At 37.0% G+C, this 17,159-nt stretch overlaps 1 protein-coding gene across 1 annotated transcript in view; it reads left to right on the forward strand.

The window, feature by feature from the left end:
- The window catches only part of Nsmaf (neutral sphingomyelinase activation associated factor), a 55,405-nt gene that overhangs the window by 790 nt on the left and 37,456 nt on the right, over nucleotides 1-17,159 (forward strand). The window contains exons 2-3 of the mRNA XM_015485709.1: nucleotides 14-391; nucleotides 16,549-16,664. Of these exons, the coding sequence (XP_015341195.1) occupies nucleotides 14-391; nucleotides 16,549-16,664 (494 nt within the window). The remainder of the gene's footprint in view (nucleotides 1-13; nucleotides 392-16,548; nucleotides 16,665-17,159) is intronic.

A 17,159-nucleotide genomic window follows, 5' to 3' on the forward strand; every position in this document is an offset into this window, starting at 1 on the left:
GTCCTGGGCGAAGCCGGCCGGGCACCGTGGGCCGGCTCACCCGGAAGGCGGCGCTGAGTCGGCGCGCGTCCCTCCGCGAGCCCGGGAGCCTGGCGTTCGCCGGGGAGCGCAGCTAAGCCGGCTGGGCTCACTTCCCCTCTTCCTCACACCACGAAACGTCCCTGTACGGGATCAGGTGCGAGCACTGGGCGTCGCGCAGCCTGGCGACCGTCCCCACCTGCACTGGGGTGACGCTGACCTCCCAAGGCACCGCTTCTGTTTCCCCGAACCAAAAAATGCAAGCCCAGCTCCCTGCCACAGTGAGCCGAAGGGAGGGCTGCCCGAAAGCCCTCAGTCTGAGAAAAGCCGGGTCCTCCCTGCCACCCCCTGCTCCGCAGATATCTCCCCAGCAGTGGGCTAGTTGTTCTGGGGCTCTCCGTTCCCAAGCGCAGGTCGAGTGCTTTTCACCCGCGTTCCCCTAAGGGTTTAGAGTATCACAACAGTGCGGTTTCTGAGTTTCTCATCCCATCCCCAGAATTCTCTTTTAAGAAAGTTCACTTAATTTTCATCTTAGAGTAATTTTGATTTGCATTTCTCTAATTACTAGAGATGTTGAACACTTTTTTCATATATTTGTTGATCGATTCTATTTCTTCTTCTGAGAAGTGTCTGTTAAAAGTGTTAGCGAGGATGTGGGGAAAAGGCACACTCATACATTGCTGGTGGGACTGCAAATTGGTGCAACTACTATGGAAAGCAGTATGGAAAATCCTGAGAAAACTTGAAATGGAACCACGATTTGACCCAGCTATTTCACTCCTTGGTCTATACCCTAAAGACGTAAAAAACAGCATGGTTAGAGTAACACAGCCACTTCAATGTTTATAGCAGCACAAGTCACAATTGCTAAACTGTGGAAGCAACCTAGATGCCCTTCAATAGATGAATGAATAAAGAACCTGTGGTATATATACACAATGGAATATTACTCAGCATTAAAAGAGAATAACATTATGGCGGGGCCCAATGTTTTCTCTGATAAGTGGATGCTAATTCATATGGGGGGCGTGGGGAGTGCATGGGATAAGTAGTGGAAATTTAGATGGGGCAAATGGGGGCAAAGGGTAGGAAATATCATGGGATGAGATGGACATCATTACCCTAGGTATATGTATGATTGCAGGAATGGTGTGACTCTACTTCATGCATAATCAGAGAAGTGAAAAATTGTGCTCCATTTGTATACAACAAATCTAAGAGCTTTCTACTGTCATGTATAACTTATTAGAACTAGTAAATAAATAAATAAATTTAAAAAATAAAAGAAAGTTCACTCAGGCTCTTCCTAATGCTTGCTGGTGACCAAAACAACTCTTCTGATTTCTCAGGTTTGTGGTCCTAGCCAAGTGCCAAAAGAAACTCTTGGTAAATCATTTTGCAAACACAGTTTTGGTTGTGAGAATTACAGTTATCTCCTAGTGCTGCCAGCCTGTCAAGTTGTCTCAGAGCAGATACCAAGAAAGCAGATTATACATGCAAGTATAAGTATAGCTGAATATGTACAATTTTTGTAGAATCTGCACCTGTACATCTGTAGGTGTTGACTCAATCCCTTCCATCCAAATATTCGTACTTCTCTAATCTGTAATGTTGGTCTCTCCAGATTACTTAGTGTGAAATTTCATTTCTGTCCTGTGAAGAAGATAAACAGAAAACATTGGATTTGGCTCTCAAAAGCTTTTTTTTTGGGGGGGGAGGGGGGTTGATGAGGTTTTAGTCACAGAAAATTTGTCTGTTAAATAACAATTGGGCCATAACTAAAATAACTCACACTCCCTATTTATAAGGCCTGTTTCTTATAGAAAGGTTAATACCAACAATATCAAGACTTGCTGGTGCTCTGTATTAAATAGATGAAAATCCAAATTAACATTGTCAGAACTTGGAAACACTTGAATTACTGTCACGTTTTATGTCCCGAGGGTCATATATAATAATTGTATGGCTTCTTTGATATATAGGAAAACTTGTTTTCTTTAGTTCTGCCTCTTATTTGATGGAAATAATTTGTTTACTTTGGTTAGTTTATACAGCTCTGCAGTTTTACAAAAATCTTCTGCACTTGCTGTTTCCATGTATAGGCAGTTTTGTTGATGTCCAATGATCAGAAAACATTACAGCTAGCAATCTTGGGAGTTAAGAGTTCTCACAACCAAAATATTTATCAATCAGGATACACCAGCCATCCCTGAGTGTCAGTAATTTGGAAACTTTGTGGAACATGTTTTATATTTATTTGGATTCTACTTACCTCCCAAATTTCTTAAATCTCTGCTTAATGGCTTTGCATCCTTGCACTGATGGATATACTCTAAAGTAGGGTGTTATTCATAGAATATTGATTTGAACTATAGGAACTGCTGATAATGAGGTATGGACTGGAATCAAGCAGTCTCTTTATAAGTCCTTGAATTCATCTGAAAAGCAAGAGAATTTTAAACATTTATGAAGTCCCAAATTTACCATTTCTGCAAAGTTTTTTTTTTTTTTTTTTTTTACTTATTCTTTTGCAACAGTAAACACATATTAGCAAGATTCATGTAGACCATCGGCTTGGGCGTATCTAAGATACTTGTTACTTTCTCTGGGAAATTTGAGGTTATCCATGAATGGCCTCATCTCTTCTTTATGAGCTCATTGGCTTATCTCATGCTAATTTAGGGATTTTAGATTTCTACAGCTAATAAATTATGACCCCAAACAAAAAAAGAAATTTAAAGTTAGTATTTTTTTTCTTACGTTGATGCTGCCAAATTTAGAGGAGGTGATAGTTTTTATAAAAGCAGAAGCAGAGAGATTGTTTGGGAGATTCTTTCATTGGTGGTAACAGAAGGAATGAAGAACATTGGAATGATTCTGGATGTTTATAGGAAGTAGAATGGACAGGTTCAATGTGGTATATTGCATCTAAAAGGTGACAGAGGAAGAATCCCAGTTAGGAAATTCAGATAAAATACAAGATACACAGTTAAGTCATATTTCAGGTAAGTAATTTTTTTTTTTTTAGTATAAGTATATCCCATGCAAGATTTGGGATATACGTATAGTAAAATATTTTACTATAAATTTTTTGTGTAAGTATGTTGTTTATTTGAAATTCAAATTTAACTGGGCATTATGTATTTTTATTTGCTAAACATGGTAATCCCACCCTTAGACTTCTCAAGAGAATAACTACACAATTGGCCATTTGTTAGTGATGTTTGTAAAGAAATGCTTTGATAATTTTCTGAATTAGGAAACAGACACTTGGCCATTCTGGTTAAGATTTAGATGGCAGGAGCCATATTAATTTACTAGTTGTTAAAAATGTCCTGTACAAGTGTTGATGAAGATAAATGAAAAAAAATTAAATGACAATTCACATGATTTCCTTGGAATTGTTAGGAATGGCAGATGTGGTCAGTGGGTTAGCAGATGAGGATATTTTGAAACCGCTACTATTTAAATATTTCTATTTTAAGGTTTAGTATTAGATTAATTATTATTATTTTTTTTTGTCTTCGTGTCTAGCTGTGGTGGAGGGACTACACTGATTTTATATTAAGTTATGCAGAATTTTATGTAACTGAAGCATAGTCTTCTGAGACACAGTCATAGTTTTATCTCCATAATGTTACAGAATAAATTAGTTGTGGTTTGTATACAGTCATTTTAGGAGAAAACATTAGTGATCTTAATTCTCTGTTGGATACCTACATAATTACATTCATAGTTTTACAGGCATTTCTAAGACTTTGCTTTAGACATTGCATGGGTATATAATTATCTTGGTTATGCTGATATTAAGTTCTTTTACTCAACATGTTTGTTTAATCAATTGGGCCTGTATTCATTATATTACAAATACATTGAGCCAGGTGTAGCCACACAGGCCTATAATTCCAGCTGCTGGGGGCAGGGCTGAGGTAGAAGGATCATCAAATTCTAGTTCAGCCTTGGCAATTTGGCTAGACCCTGACTCCAAACAAAAGAACTAAAGAAAAGTTTGGGAATGCAGCTCAGAGTTAGAGTATTTGCCTAGTATGTTTGAGGCCCTGGATTCAATCCCCATACTGCAATATAAATAAAAAACACTTGTAAAGACAACATGATTTATTATACTCCTGTTTAATCTTTCATTTCTGGTGGGTCACCCCAGTCCTTTAATATTTCTTCATGGGATATGACAGGTATTGAAAAGGAAAATTGCAGAATCAACAATTAGTTAGGAAGGCTGATCAGTTGTAAGAAATCTGCCTAACATAAAGAAATAGGGTTCATTTTTTTTCTCCCATTAAAAAAAAAAACAGGAGAGACATAAATATTACAAATATTGTAACTGAGAATTTCCATTAATCTTACCCCAAATGAATATACCCTTATTTTTTATTCTCCCACATTAACTTCTTCCAAAATGGCTATTATTGAGAAGGCACAAGAATTGACCCATAAATAGATTTTGAGTGTGTTTGCTGTATGATTTGCATTTAAAAATGTCTTTAAAAATGTATAAATGGCCATGTAAGGATTCAGTGCTTGGTTTCTTCTAAATACCATTGTGATTTCATCTTTTACCTGTCAGATATTTAGAAACGCATCATAAAATTTCCAACTCATAGATTTCAAAAATTTCTTGGTTATTACTTATGCATGATTGATTGATTGATTATGGCAAAGGAGATAGAACCCAGGAATTCCAGCATGCTAGGCAAACTCGTTACCACTGAGCTACACCCCCTAGCCTTTGTGTTTTTTTAACTTGTATCTCATGAATAGCTTAGAAATGTTATTTTCTTGGTGAAGTAAATCTTTTATGAATATACAATGACCTCTTTGCATCAATTAATGATTTTTTTTATTTTGTCTTATATTAATATATCTATGTCAGGTTTCTTGCAGGTTATTTGTATTAGATAGAATTTTCCATTCTTTTAACATTTCTGTGCCCTTAATTAGGCATTTTTTTAAATAAATGGCTTACACTTTAACTCTTTTTTGAAGCTTTTAAAAATTTTAATATACTTTATATTGCAAAACTTTTCAGATAAAGATAATTTAAAGGCCTATAGCAAATACACCAGAATATTATAATAGTCAATGTATGAAGAACTCTTCTAAGAAGAGTTAAAAAGATGAACACATCAACAGAAAAATGGCAGAGAACAACAAACAGAAAATGGAAAGAAACTATCACTTATTTCCAGTAAAAATATAAAAACTTATTTTCCAACCTCACTACTAATCAGAGAGAGGCAATTTACTATCATAAAATAGGATTTGTTATCGAACAAATCTGAAAAGATTGTTCAAAGTGAGAGTGTGTAATGTCAATAATGCTTTGACAAAAAAGACACTCATTTACTGCTGATGGCGGTGTGAATTGAAAAAGAAATTACAGAATGCAGTTTGGCATTTTTATGCTTTTCTGTATTGCTTGAATACAGTGATCCTTTTATTATTTTATTATAAAAATACTTTATTTAAAAATACATTTTGACAATGATTTTTTTCTAATTTTGATAATTTTTATCTTAAATTAGTCCAGTTGTATGTATTATTATTATTACAATATTATTATTGTAATAATAATTTTAATTTTACTCTTGTATCTTTTTTCCCCTTTTTCTTCTTTGAATTAAAGAAGAAAATAAAGAAGTAAAGTACCCTTGCTCTCTTTCATTTTTCCCTGAAGAGTATGGAAGGTATAAATTTTATTTCTAGTTTTCTAGGGCTTTCCTCCTGACAGTATAAGGCTCTCAGAACATGTATTTCTGTTTTTCTAGGGCTTACCTGATATTTTACCCTCCTAACAGTATAAGGATCTTGGGTACCTAATTTCTGTTTTCCTGTTCCAAATTTTAAACTGATGTTTGGTATTTTTTATTTTTACTTAAAGTCTATACATTAAGCTTTCTGATTGTCCAGCTAATGCTTCTATAGTTTTGCATACTTATTTACCCTTCTCTTTGTTCAGCATTCCTACTTATATGTCATATCTTTCTTATGAAATTATTTTTTCTTTCCTAAAGAGTATCTTTCAGAAGTTCCTGAAATCAGAGTCCTATGATATAAACTGCTTCTGTTTTTGTCTGTCTGAACATATTCTTATTTTGTCCTTCTTTATATCAGTTTTGTTAGATTTATCATTTTCTCAGCATTTTGAAGACAGTGTAAAGGCAAATGACCAGAGAATATTGCCCCAGACTTGCTGGGAGCATTGTTTTGAAGAAAGGAATCAGGGAAAAAGAAAAAAAATTCAGCAGCAGCTTGTTTTGTGTCCTCCTGGGACAGCACACAGTTACCTGGCTGGGCCAACCTCAGGCTCTCAGAGACTCCAGGAGAGGCCAAGGACTAGGAAGCAGTAGGGCTATGCTGTGGGGAAGCCTTGGTTCAACTGTCCAGCTCTGCGTTTGTGACTATGGGCTGTCCTTGCCCAACAGCTTGTTGGGGGGCCAAGTCGGTATGATGTCACAGGGTAGGAACAGGATTTGTGGCATCAGTGTTCATGGTTTGGTGGGGAAGAACTGGTACTTTTCCTGGGATGATTAGGGCCCTAGGGTCCAAGCCTGTGACTGCCTTAAACCCACAGCCACAGCAGGATCAGGATTCAGTGGAGCTTTTCAAGAGGTCACCTTTGCTTCTGGGACAGCAGCTTGCAACAAACCAGTACTACTCAAGTCTGCTCTTTCAAGTAATCTGTCTTTTCTCTAGCTACTGCTAAGATCTCATCTTTGTAGTGTTTTGCTGTTTGTCTAGATACAGATTTCTTCATTTATAACTGCTTGGGGTTCCTAAAGCTGAAATAGTTTTGGAAAATTGGGGGCTAGGCCTCTAGGAGTATTGCTTTTTCTTTATTCTTTTATGGTTCAATATACCTCTTTAATATTTGTCATCATTATTTTTCTTTTGTGCATTATGGATTATTTAAACCCATTCTACATTTGACTAATTTTCTCTGAAACTGCCTAATTTGGTGTTTAACCCATTATTTAAAATTTTAATTTCAGTTACTTTTAAATTTCTAATTCTTTTTGTTTCATTTTAATAACTGCCTGGTCATTTTATCTTTTTAAACATAACTATAGAATAACCAGCTTCAGATTATGGACTATTTTGTGGCCTTTACAGGTTTAATTAAGTAATTTGTTGCTTCCTTGACTCTTAATCAGTAATATGTTTTATAATTTTTCATCGTGGCTTCTTGTTCCTTGGAAATATTTCCTCAAGAAGTCTCCCAGGCCTAAGTGTAAAGTGTATTTTTTCCAGAAAGTTTGCATGTGTTTTTGTCTGGGAAGGGAGAGGGAGCCCATTCATTTCTCTTGGGTTTTATTTTACTGTGCCCTTTGGATTGGCCTCTAATAAATTCAGGCTGTTTCTTGAAGGATTAGGCAAAGCCCCAAGCGAAAAAAAGACTTTCCCAATGCGAGCTGACTTTACAGGATATCTACTTGAGTTTATTTTGTACTTCCAGGACTCTCCCTTACTTGTTCATCCGCTCAGCCAAGGATTCAAAAAGATTTTTATAATAATTTTTCTAGCAATTTCAGAACATCTATAGTGAGATTGTTCTTTAGACATTTGAACTGCTATCTTGCCTGAAATAAAATTCCTACTTACTTTGTTAAGCTCAGGTTTATTTAGCAAATCCATAGTTTCACTGGTTAAGTAGAGAATCTAGTCTGTATCTCCCCTCAATTTTATGTTGCAGAACATAAGGCCTACATAAGTGATTTGACCAAGGTCAAACAGCTGAGCTAAGGCCAGCACTAATATTCTCTCATCTAAGGTCAGCCCCTTTTCCAGTGTAACATACTGCTCTGTTTTAAATATGCGGCCTGTGGACTACTGGCCTGTGCTTATTTTCATGGTTTCCCAGTTTAGAATGATTCTGGAATGGTTGAAATCTGGTTTACGTGGGTATTGGAATCTTTGTCTCCTGGCAAGCAGCAGGAACATACCTAGAACTTGTTAGACTTATGAAATCTCAGCCACCACTCCGCCAGATCTACATTAGTATCTGCATTTAACAAGATTGCCCAGAGGACTACAAGTATGAGAAGCACTGTTCTACATAACAGCAAGTGTGCATTCACCCTGGTTTTGTTTTGTTTTGGTTTACTTGTTTGTCCTTCAACCATAGTTCCTTCTTTATTTTCATGGTGTAGATAAGGCTTGTGAAACATCCTGTCTTGGGTTATGACCCTTGCGAAAATTGAAAGACTTTGAGAGCATAGGTAAATGTTTTTTAGCTTTCTCTCAAGATTGTTGAATATTGGGATTAGAAAGAAACAACTGGCGTTTTGGTGGTGTCAATGAAAGTCATTTTGATATAGAACTGTCTTGGCATCCACACAAGTCAGGAGAATATCATTTTCCTAGAGTCTGACTGGATGATAGGGCTTAAACTTACTACTGAAGGAGGTCTAAAAAGGATAGGTGAAACAGTGAATTTGGATGTTGGAGGATAGTACCTCTGAGATGAAGTGCTCCTCTAGGGAAGGAGTGGCTAGTAATTTCCATGAAAAAAAGTACTTAATCACTCAGAGGTTCCTATACAAATATGTAGAATACGACTAATAAAATGAGCCAAGGTTTTATTATAAAGGAGGATTAGTATGTGTGTTAGATGTTGCTGAAACTTGGTAGGACCAGACTCAAGTACTAAAAAACTATGTATTTACATAAAAGGAAAGACCTTTTAGCAGGAGAGACAGTGATCTCTGAGTGAAAGGAAGATATGATACATCTTTACAGGAATTCATGAGCAGAAGGAAAAAGCCCAGAGAACACATTGGAAAGAGGAACAAAGGTAACATAATTGTATTCATTTGTTATAGGTCAAGTTAGCGGGTGGAAAGAAATGGCAGATGGGTACCTGTGTAGATCAGAAAACAGGAAGTGGCCATCCTGATACCTGCTGAAGGCTTAGATCTAAATACAGTTCTTTAACTTCCTTGTTGAAGTTTTAATTAATCCTAATGCAAACAGCTTGGGAACTTTACTTAATTCTGAACATTAAAAAATTAATTAACCAGATAGCAATGAAGAAGCTGCTAGAAAAAAACAGTCATGTCATGTTACTTATTACTGAAACTATAGATTTAAATCTAGAAAACAAATATTGAAAGTTTCAAGAAATAAAATGATAGGTCTTAGTTGACAGTTCTGGAATTTTCAAAATTATAATTTTGAACTTCCTATTGAAATGATCTTTCCTGCAGAATTATAGATCAGGCAAGAAGACAGAGTGATTATACAGTTAGTGTTCCTCCAACCGTACAATATTTTCTAAATATGAATCAAGAAGGTTAAATACTAATGCTTTCAAAAGGTTAAGTCCCACATGAGTAGAGGCTTTAAAAAATTCTATAGATTAAAAAAACAAAAGCAAAGCAAATGTTCTTAAAGTTGTATTTGAAATGAGGAAGTACTGGCTTTGGCCTAGGCCCAGTCTGGTCGTCTAACATTGATTTATGACAGAGAAAGGGGTTCTTATTCTGTACTTTGTGCCTGACACTGATCATCTGACTAAAGACACAGGATCAACTTTCTGAAGATGCAGAGGATACCCATGTGCTCATGGCTCCTGGGGTAACATCCTAGGAGAGTTTGAGAGTAGAAGCAGAACTGTTTCAGTGATCTAGGAACTTTGAATGCAAAGAACATGCACATAAATAGGTTTAGTGCTAATTGGAGATAAGACAGATGGTTTAGAAACCACTAGAAGAGGAAGTTGTCACCAATCTCCAGCATGAATTCACTACAAAGTCAAGTCATGTTATCTATTCTCTCTTAATAGAGTTCTGACTTATAGGCCCAGAAAATGCAGTAGATTTAGATCATCTGAATTTTGGCAAAAGATAAGGTTTGTTTTTGTGATATCTTAGTAGCAGAATTAAAGTGGAAATCAAGATTGGTATAATTAGTTGAAATAATATTCCCTGAATGATATCTTAGGGTTCAGAAAATGATACACCAGGGCTGGGATTGTGGCTTAGTGACAGAGCGCTCACCATGCACATGTGAGGCACTAGGTTCGATCTTCAGCACTACATAATAATAAATAAATAAAAATAAAGGTATTGTGTCTATCTACAATTAAAAAAAAATATTTAACAACAACAAAAAAAAGAAAATGATACACTAACGTATGGCACTTTGGCATGTTGAATACTTTAAACTAGAGCTTGGAAAGCCTTACCAGTGGCCTCAGAAGCAAAGTCTAGTCTCTAGCCTTCTCTCCTCTGGCCTCTTTCTCCCTTCAAATGAGTCATAGAAACCAGAATTCCTCTTCCTCAAAGTGGGTCATAGAAACTAGAACACTTCACCCCCAAAGGAAGTCATAAAACCAAGGAAGGTCAATCACCTTTCTTGCTTCTTTTCTGAGGACCTTTATTTCAGAGGGGTCCTTCCCACACCCTAGAGGAAGGAATACTGCCCAGAGGGGCCGCTAAGAATCTGGCCAGACAGCCTTGCTGAGTTACCCCTTAGTCCGTGACCCTTTTGTACAGTCATTGTCTTCACAGATGTCCATTGTTCATCAAACCTAAGCACAATAATAGGCAGTTTCCCCATGTCTTAGAGTTTTTATTACTGAAAGTTTCTATATCATGTTAAACTGGTTAACTACATTGGTCTTGCTTTTCTCTTATTAACTTGTCTATTGTTACCCAAGTGTCAGCTCACCCACTTATGGTGGGTGAGGAGAGGTGTCACAGCTCCTGCCCCTGCAGTGCTCTTCAGATATTGCTGTCAAGTAGATTATTGGGGGCATCTCCTGTGGGGAGAGTGCAGGTCACAGGACTGCAATCTTGCCCTGTCGAACAGTTTTCTTAATTTTTTATTTATTTCAGAAACTATTTAAAAATTCCAGTTTGGTTAAACCAACTCCCTTGTTAAGCTCACTATTGTCAGTTAAATGCAAGGATATGTGGTATTCAGAGTATAGATGGCAAACACATGACACCCCTAGGCTCTCCAGGCCCATGTGGACGTCACAGTACTTTCTCCCATTGAGCTCACATCACAACTTCTCACGGTGAAGCTTCTCTTACATCTATAATTTGGAGACAGGATTGACTTATAAAACTGTCAGTACTGTTCATCAACAGAATGTCAAATAATTCTCAAGTGGCTGTGGATGCAGGGCTATCCCTAAGGGCTGGAGTGGAACTATTTTATGTTCTTGGCTAAGTGTTAAACATATAAGTATGCTTTAAAATTCAGGTGGCATTCAGCAGCACATGACCTGTAATCCCAGTGACTATAGAGACTGAGGGAGGAAGATCACAGGTTTGAGGCCAGCCTCAGCAACTTAGTGAAACCTGTCTCAAAATAAAACATAAAAAGGGCTGGGGCTAGGGCTGGGTTTGTAGCTCAGTGGTGGAGCGCTTGCCTCACATGTGTGAGGCGCTGGGTTTGATCCTCAGCACCACATAAAGATAAATAAATAAAATAAAGATATTGTGTTCATATACAACTAAAAAATATTTAAAAAAAAAAAAAAAAAAAAGGACTGGGGCTAGTCCGGTATGGTGGCACACGCCTGTAATCCCGCGGCTCTGGAGGCTGAGACAGGAGTATCGTGAGTTCAAAGCCAGCCTCAGCAATTTCACGAGGCCCTAAGCAACTCAGTGAGACCCTGGCTTTAAATAAAATGCAAAATAGGGTTGGGGATGTGGCTCAGTGGTCAAGTGCCCTTGAGTTCATTCCCTGGTACTAAAAAGGAAAAAAAAAAACAGAATAAAGATTATATAAAACCATTATAAAGTGGGGAGAGGCTGGGGCTGTAGCTCAATAGTAGAGCATTCCTGGATTCAACTCACTGTATAAATAAACAACAACAAAAATTCAGGTGACACAAGGATACGACAACATTTTTTTAATAAAGTTGACTTGCTCAATGAGGAAATGTATCTAAAGAGAATGACCCCACACCCTATAAAAGGGGTTAAACTAGGAATATGCAGTGTCATGGTCTCCTAAAGAAATAACTTACAGTCTGATAATAATACTAATGATTTAGATCATACAACTACAAAACAGTGGGGTTTTCTATTTTTTATTTTTATTTTATTTACTTGTAGTTGGACACAATACCTTTATTTATTTATTTATTTGGATTGAAACCAGCACCTCAACCGTGCCAGGCAAGCGCTCTACTGCTGAGCCACAATCCCAGCCCCATTTTAATTTTGTTTAAAGCATGGAAATTTTTTTAACAAAATTAGAATAGAGCTTGAAAATCACTGTAAAACCCATGAAACTTAATTGTAATAGTTTTTTAAGTAGAAAAAATTTAAAGAAGATCTAACTATATACTCTAGTAAATAGGGGAAAAGTTCCTTATTAAGTTTGAACAATATGATTTAATTATATACCTGCTCCAGGTGTTTTTCATTTAATGCAAAATATGCACATAGATAAATTGAGGCGGCTATATTAATGTATTTGCTAAAATGATGACTTCAGTTCTGAAATAAAATTTAATATAAACTTTTTTGTGTGTGGTACCAGGGATTGAACTCAGGGGTGCTTTACCACTGAGCTACCCCAGCCTTTTTAATTTTTTTTTTTTTTTTTTTTTTTTTTGAGACAGGGTTTTACAAAGTTGCTGAGGCTGTCCTGGACCTGTGATCCTCCTGCCTCAGCCTCCTGAGTTGTTGGAATTATAGGCATTCACCACCATACCTGGCTGATATGAACATGTTTAGTAGTTATGTGGAAGCACTGGTTGTCTCTGAAGGTGGTTTGTGCTTCATAGTTATAAAATGATGTCATTGTCTTATTTATTTATTTTTCCCTCTCTATAAGAGGAGGAACTAGGGAGATCAGGAGAGAGAATAAAGAAGTGCACAGCTCCAGCCTAAGCAGAGGGTTTCCAGACATTGAAACATAAGGTAGAAACAAGGGACAAAGTAATTAATATCTCCCTGGTCTAAAACCTTCCTGGAAATCATCAGATACATCAAAGGGCTGTTTCTAACTGTTGTGGGTTGATGGCTCAGAAAACACTTTCAGTCCGAATTTTGTCCAAACTAGAGAGGTTTGTTGTTGTTGTTGTTGTTTAGCCAGCTGGGACTGCTCCCTGCAGAACCCAAATTATCTCTGCTAGAAACAGCACCGGGTCCGAATTCTATGGGGTTTATAAGGGGAAGAAAAAAACACATCCTCCAAATTGTAGGTGCAGGCCAGCAAGCAAGATACAAGGGCTGAGAAAGCAGTTAGCAGAGCGAAAGCAGACAATCACAGCCTGGGTTCAAGCACATTTGTGGGCACATGAAGTTCAGAAGAACAATTTTTAATATCTTAGAAATAGCTTAACATTATTTATTCTATATCACTTATCATATAATCCTATTATCCTACTTATTAATATCTCATAATCTATAATCTGTGATCTATATTGATTAGGCTCAGACCATAACATAGCCATCCTAAATCTTGTGATTATGTTGAAATTCAGATTAAGTATTGAGCATTTCATATTGTGCTCTGGTAGTTTAGCCTCCTCCTCTCTCCCTCCACCCTCCCTCTCTGACACACACACACCTATGACATATTTATATGCCTAAGACATATATACATACTTACTGGGAATCAAACCAAATTTATGACTGATTTTTGTTCATGGATTTAAATGGATGACAGGTCAATAAAAGTTACCTAGTAGGATAATAAAACTGGTTTCTACTGTCATTAATTTTATGAGTCACTCTTATTTTGGTTTAGAATTTATTTTTGTTGGAGGTTGGGGGCGGTACCAGGGATTGAACTCAGGGGCACTAGGCTGCTGAGCCACATCCCCAGCCCTGTTTTGTATTTTATTTAGAGACAGGGTCTGAATTGCTTAGCACCTCACTTTTTTAGAGGCTGGCTTTGAACTCTGGATCCTCCTGTCTCAGCCGCCCCAGGTGCAGGAATTACAAGTGTGCACTACCACACCTGGTCGTTCAGATTATTTTTTTAAAATGAGCAGTATTTTCTTGGGTCATGAATATAATTTCCTGCTTGTAAGGATATTTAATTATGGTCTCTGGACCTTGTCTTCTCTGCGTTGTCTCTAGTCCCTCAAGCAGCGTTCTTCCTGCTTGCTTTGATCTTGTTCTTTCACATTAGGGGCTGGTGATCCTGGGATCGCCGTTTGTGTTTAGGTGCTGTCTTGGAACTTGATACCTGCCATTTCTGGACTTTTGGGAAGTCCCGGGACCTGCTTGGTTTTCTCCTGAGTGGTGCTTTTTCTGAGGTATCTGATATTCTTTCTGGAGCTGCTTATTCCTTCCTTCTGCTTTCTATCTCCCACAGATTTGCCCACAACTCTGTCTTGCTTTGATGTCTTTCCAATTTGTGTTAATATTTGGATTTTGCCATTTTAAAATATTTTCATTCAAATTTTGGTCTGATTTCAGAAAGAATCATTTATGCCTAATCTGCTGCATTTAATCTGAATATCTTTAGCCAACATACCACAACTCCAAGATGTATCTCAAGTCCCTTCTTAAGACCACTTTTGCTCATAACTCTAAATGCTATTATGTTTCCTGGTCCTTATCACAAAACAAATGATGCTTATTTTTACTTCTTTGCCTTAGGTTTTTTCCTGTGGCCATGCAACTCAATTTTTTTTAATCTTCCTATCTTATTTTTAGAAGTTTAAAGCACTTAAAATTTAAAGAATTATAATTCAACCTCATTCCATTCAGTTTACTTACATATTAAATACCATTGTGTACAAAGCATTAGGTTGGTTATGACAGGTGCTATCAGGACCTGTGTCCTAGAGGCACGTGGTACTATCGGAGTAATAAGATGAACTCAAATCACTATGAGATGTGATGTTGGTGTTATGGGCCAGTTGTGTGGACAGTGATCAAACAGACTCCATTTTACCCTGAGACTCCACATCATGTAAGAAATGTTTCTCCCTCTGTACCTATTAACAGTTGCTTAGCATAGCATGTTTGGCAACACAAAATGGCAATTCTTTTTTTTTTTTTTACTTTTTTTTTTAAATGACAGCGGAATGCATTACAATTCTTGTTACGAATATAGAGCACAATTTTTCATATCTCTGGTTGTATATAACGTATGTTCACACTGATTTGTGTCTTCATACATGTACTTGGGATAATGATGTCCATCACATTCCACCATCCTTGCTATCCCCCTGCTCTCTCCCTTCTCCTCCTACCCCTCTCCTCTATCTAGAGTTCATCTATTCCTCCCATGCTCCCCCTCCCTACTCCACTATGAATCAGTCACCTTATATTAGAGAAAACATTCAGCATTTGTTTTTTGGGGATTGGCTTAACTTTACTTAGCATTATCTTCTCCAACACCATCCATTTACCTGTAAATGCCATGATTTTATTCTCTTTTATTGCTGAGTAATATTCCATTGTGTATATATGCCACGTTTTTTTATCCATTCATCTACTGAAGGGCATCTAGGTTGGTTCTACAGTTTAACTATTGTGAATTGTGCTGCTGTAAACATTAATGTGGCTGTGTCCCTGTAGTATTCTGTTTTTAAGTCCTTTGTGTATAGACTGAGGAGAGGGATAGCTGGGTTAAATGGTGGTTCCATTCCCAGTTTTCTAAGGAATCTCCATACTGCTTTCCATATTGGCTGCACCAATTTGCAGTCCCACCAGCAATGTATGAGTGGGCCTTTTTCCCCACATCTTGCCATCACTTATTGTTGTTTGTCTTCATAATAGCTGCCATTCTGACTGGAGTGAGATGACATCTTAGAGTAGTTTTGATTTGCACAAAATGGCAATTTTTATACAGTGTAAAATTGTTCTCTTTTGGGTTTCCATTTTTTTTGGGCAATGTACTCTAACATCATAAAATGTCAATGTTTGTCTAGATGTTAGTAATCATTCTTTAACTTTTACTCAGCTGGGGTCATTTTGCCCCACTTCCCTGTCTGCTTATGATTTTATATCTCATTATATTTGTTTATGGTTTTGAATCATAGCAATAGCCATTTATGATTAATGTAGTGACATGCTTTATTTATGATATAAAAAGTATGTTCTAATCCCTAGAGGGGCTTGAAGAGTGTAGACTTGCAGCCTGCTCCTTGGCCCCTCAGCTGGTTAATCTGGACCCCCTAGGTGGTGAATAAAGAAGGTTCCGTCTCCTGCTTTAAGATTGACTCCGTGATTTATTGCGATCTCGCTGTAACATTGGTAGGGAAGAAGTGGGGAAACCTGGCATGTTCCTTCAGTAGAAACTAAAAATTCCATAGGTGGGAGAGAAAGAAGCTTCTTCAGGCCAGAAAAGTTTAATTTCATGAAAACTTGAGATTTCTATATTTTATTTTTGACAGAGTGGTCATTTGACCCACGAGTCAGGCTGGTCTGTGTGTTTCTCCCTGCCATTGGGTAGCTAGGGAAGAGTGCTTGGCATGCAAGAAATGCTCCATAAGTGCTTTTAAATTAAGGAATGAGAAGAAGCACTTGGAGGAAGATATGTTACATTTACTGCCTGCTCATACTTTCTAAAAATTAAATATAAAAGAATTCTCTTTCCTCTCCCAAATTTAGGTTTTCCTTGTTGCTGCTTAACTTGGAGGAATACTACTTTGAACAGCACACAGCTAATCATGTTCAGTGCAATGGTAGCCAGGAAGAAAGGTAGGAGAGCTCTTGGAGGTTTGTACACTAACATACCTTTCCCATGCCTGTTTTTTAAAAGTAAATGTAGGATCACATAGGATTTTTCTCTCTTCTTGTTAGGTAGAAATTAACAAGGAAAGTAGATTTATAAGTTGCTGTCATAACTTTAAATGTTTTTCAAAGCCAAAAGGTGAATCCTTCTAATTCCTCCGAAGATGATAGACAGGACTCTGAATCCACCCATTATTTTTTTCCTTAGAGTTAATGCAGTGCTCTTGATCATTGTGGTTATGGTGCTATAAAGCAATGTTCATGAACAGTGAAACTGATATAAAATCAGCTCTTTCAAAATGAATAGGTAATTATGTAGTTTGAATTAGAAGCAAAATATGATTTCTTCATATATTAGTAACTACTGGTTATGACTTTTAAAAGACTCTGCTTATTTGATCTTACCTTTTGAAAGCTTTCTATAAAAGTGTATAATGAAGTTTTTTGTTTATTTTCCTTGTA

Source organism: Marmota marmota, unplaced genomic scaffold (genome assembly GCF_001458135.2).
Source record: "Marmota marmota marmota unplaced genomic scaffold, marMar, whole genome shotgun sequence".
Taxonomy (NCBI): domain Eukaryota; kingdom Metazoa; phylum Chordata; class Mammalia; order Rodentia; family Sciuridae; genus Marmota; species Marmota marmota.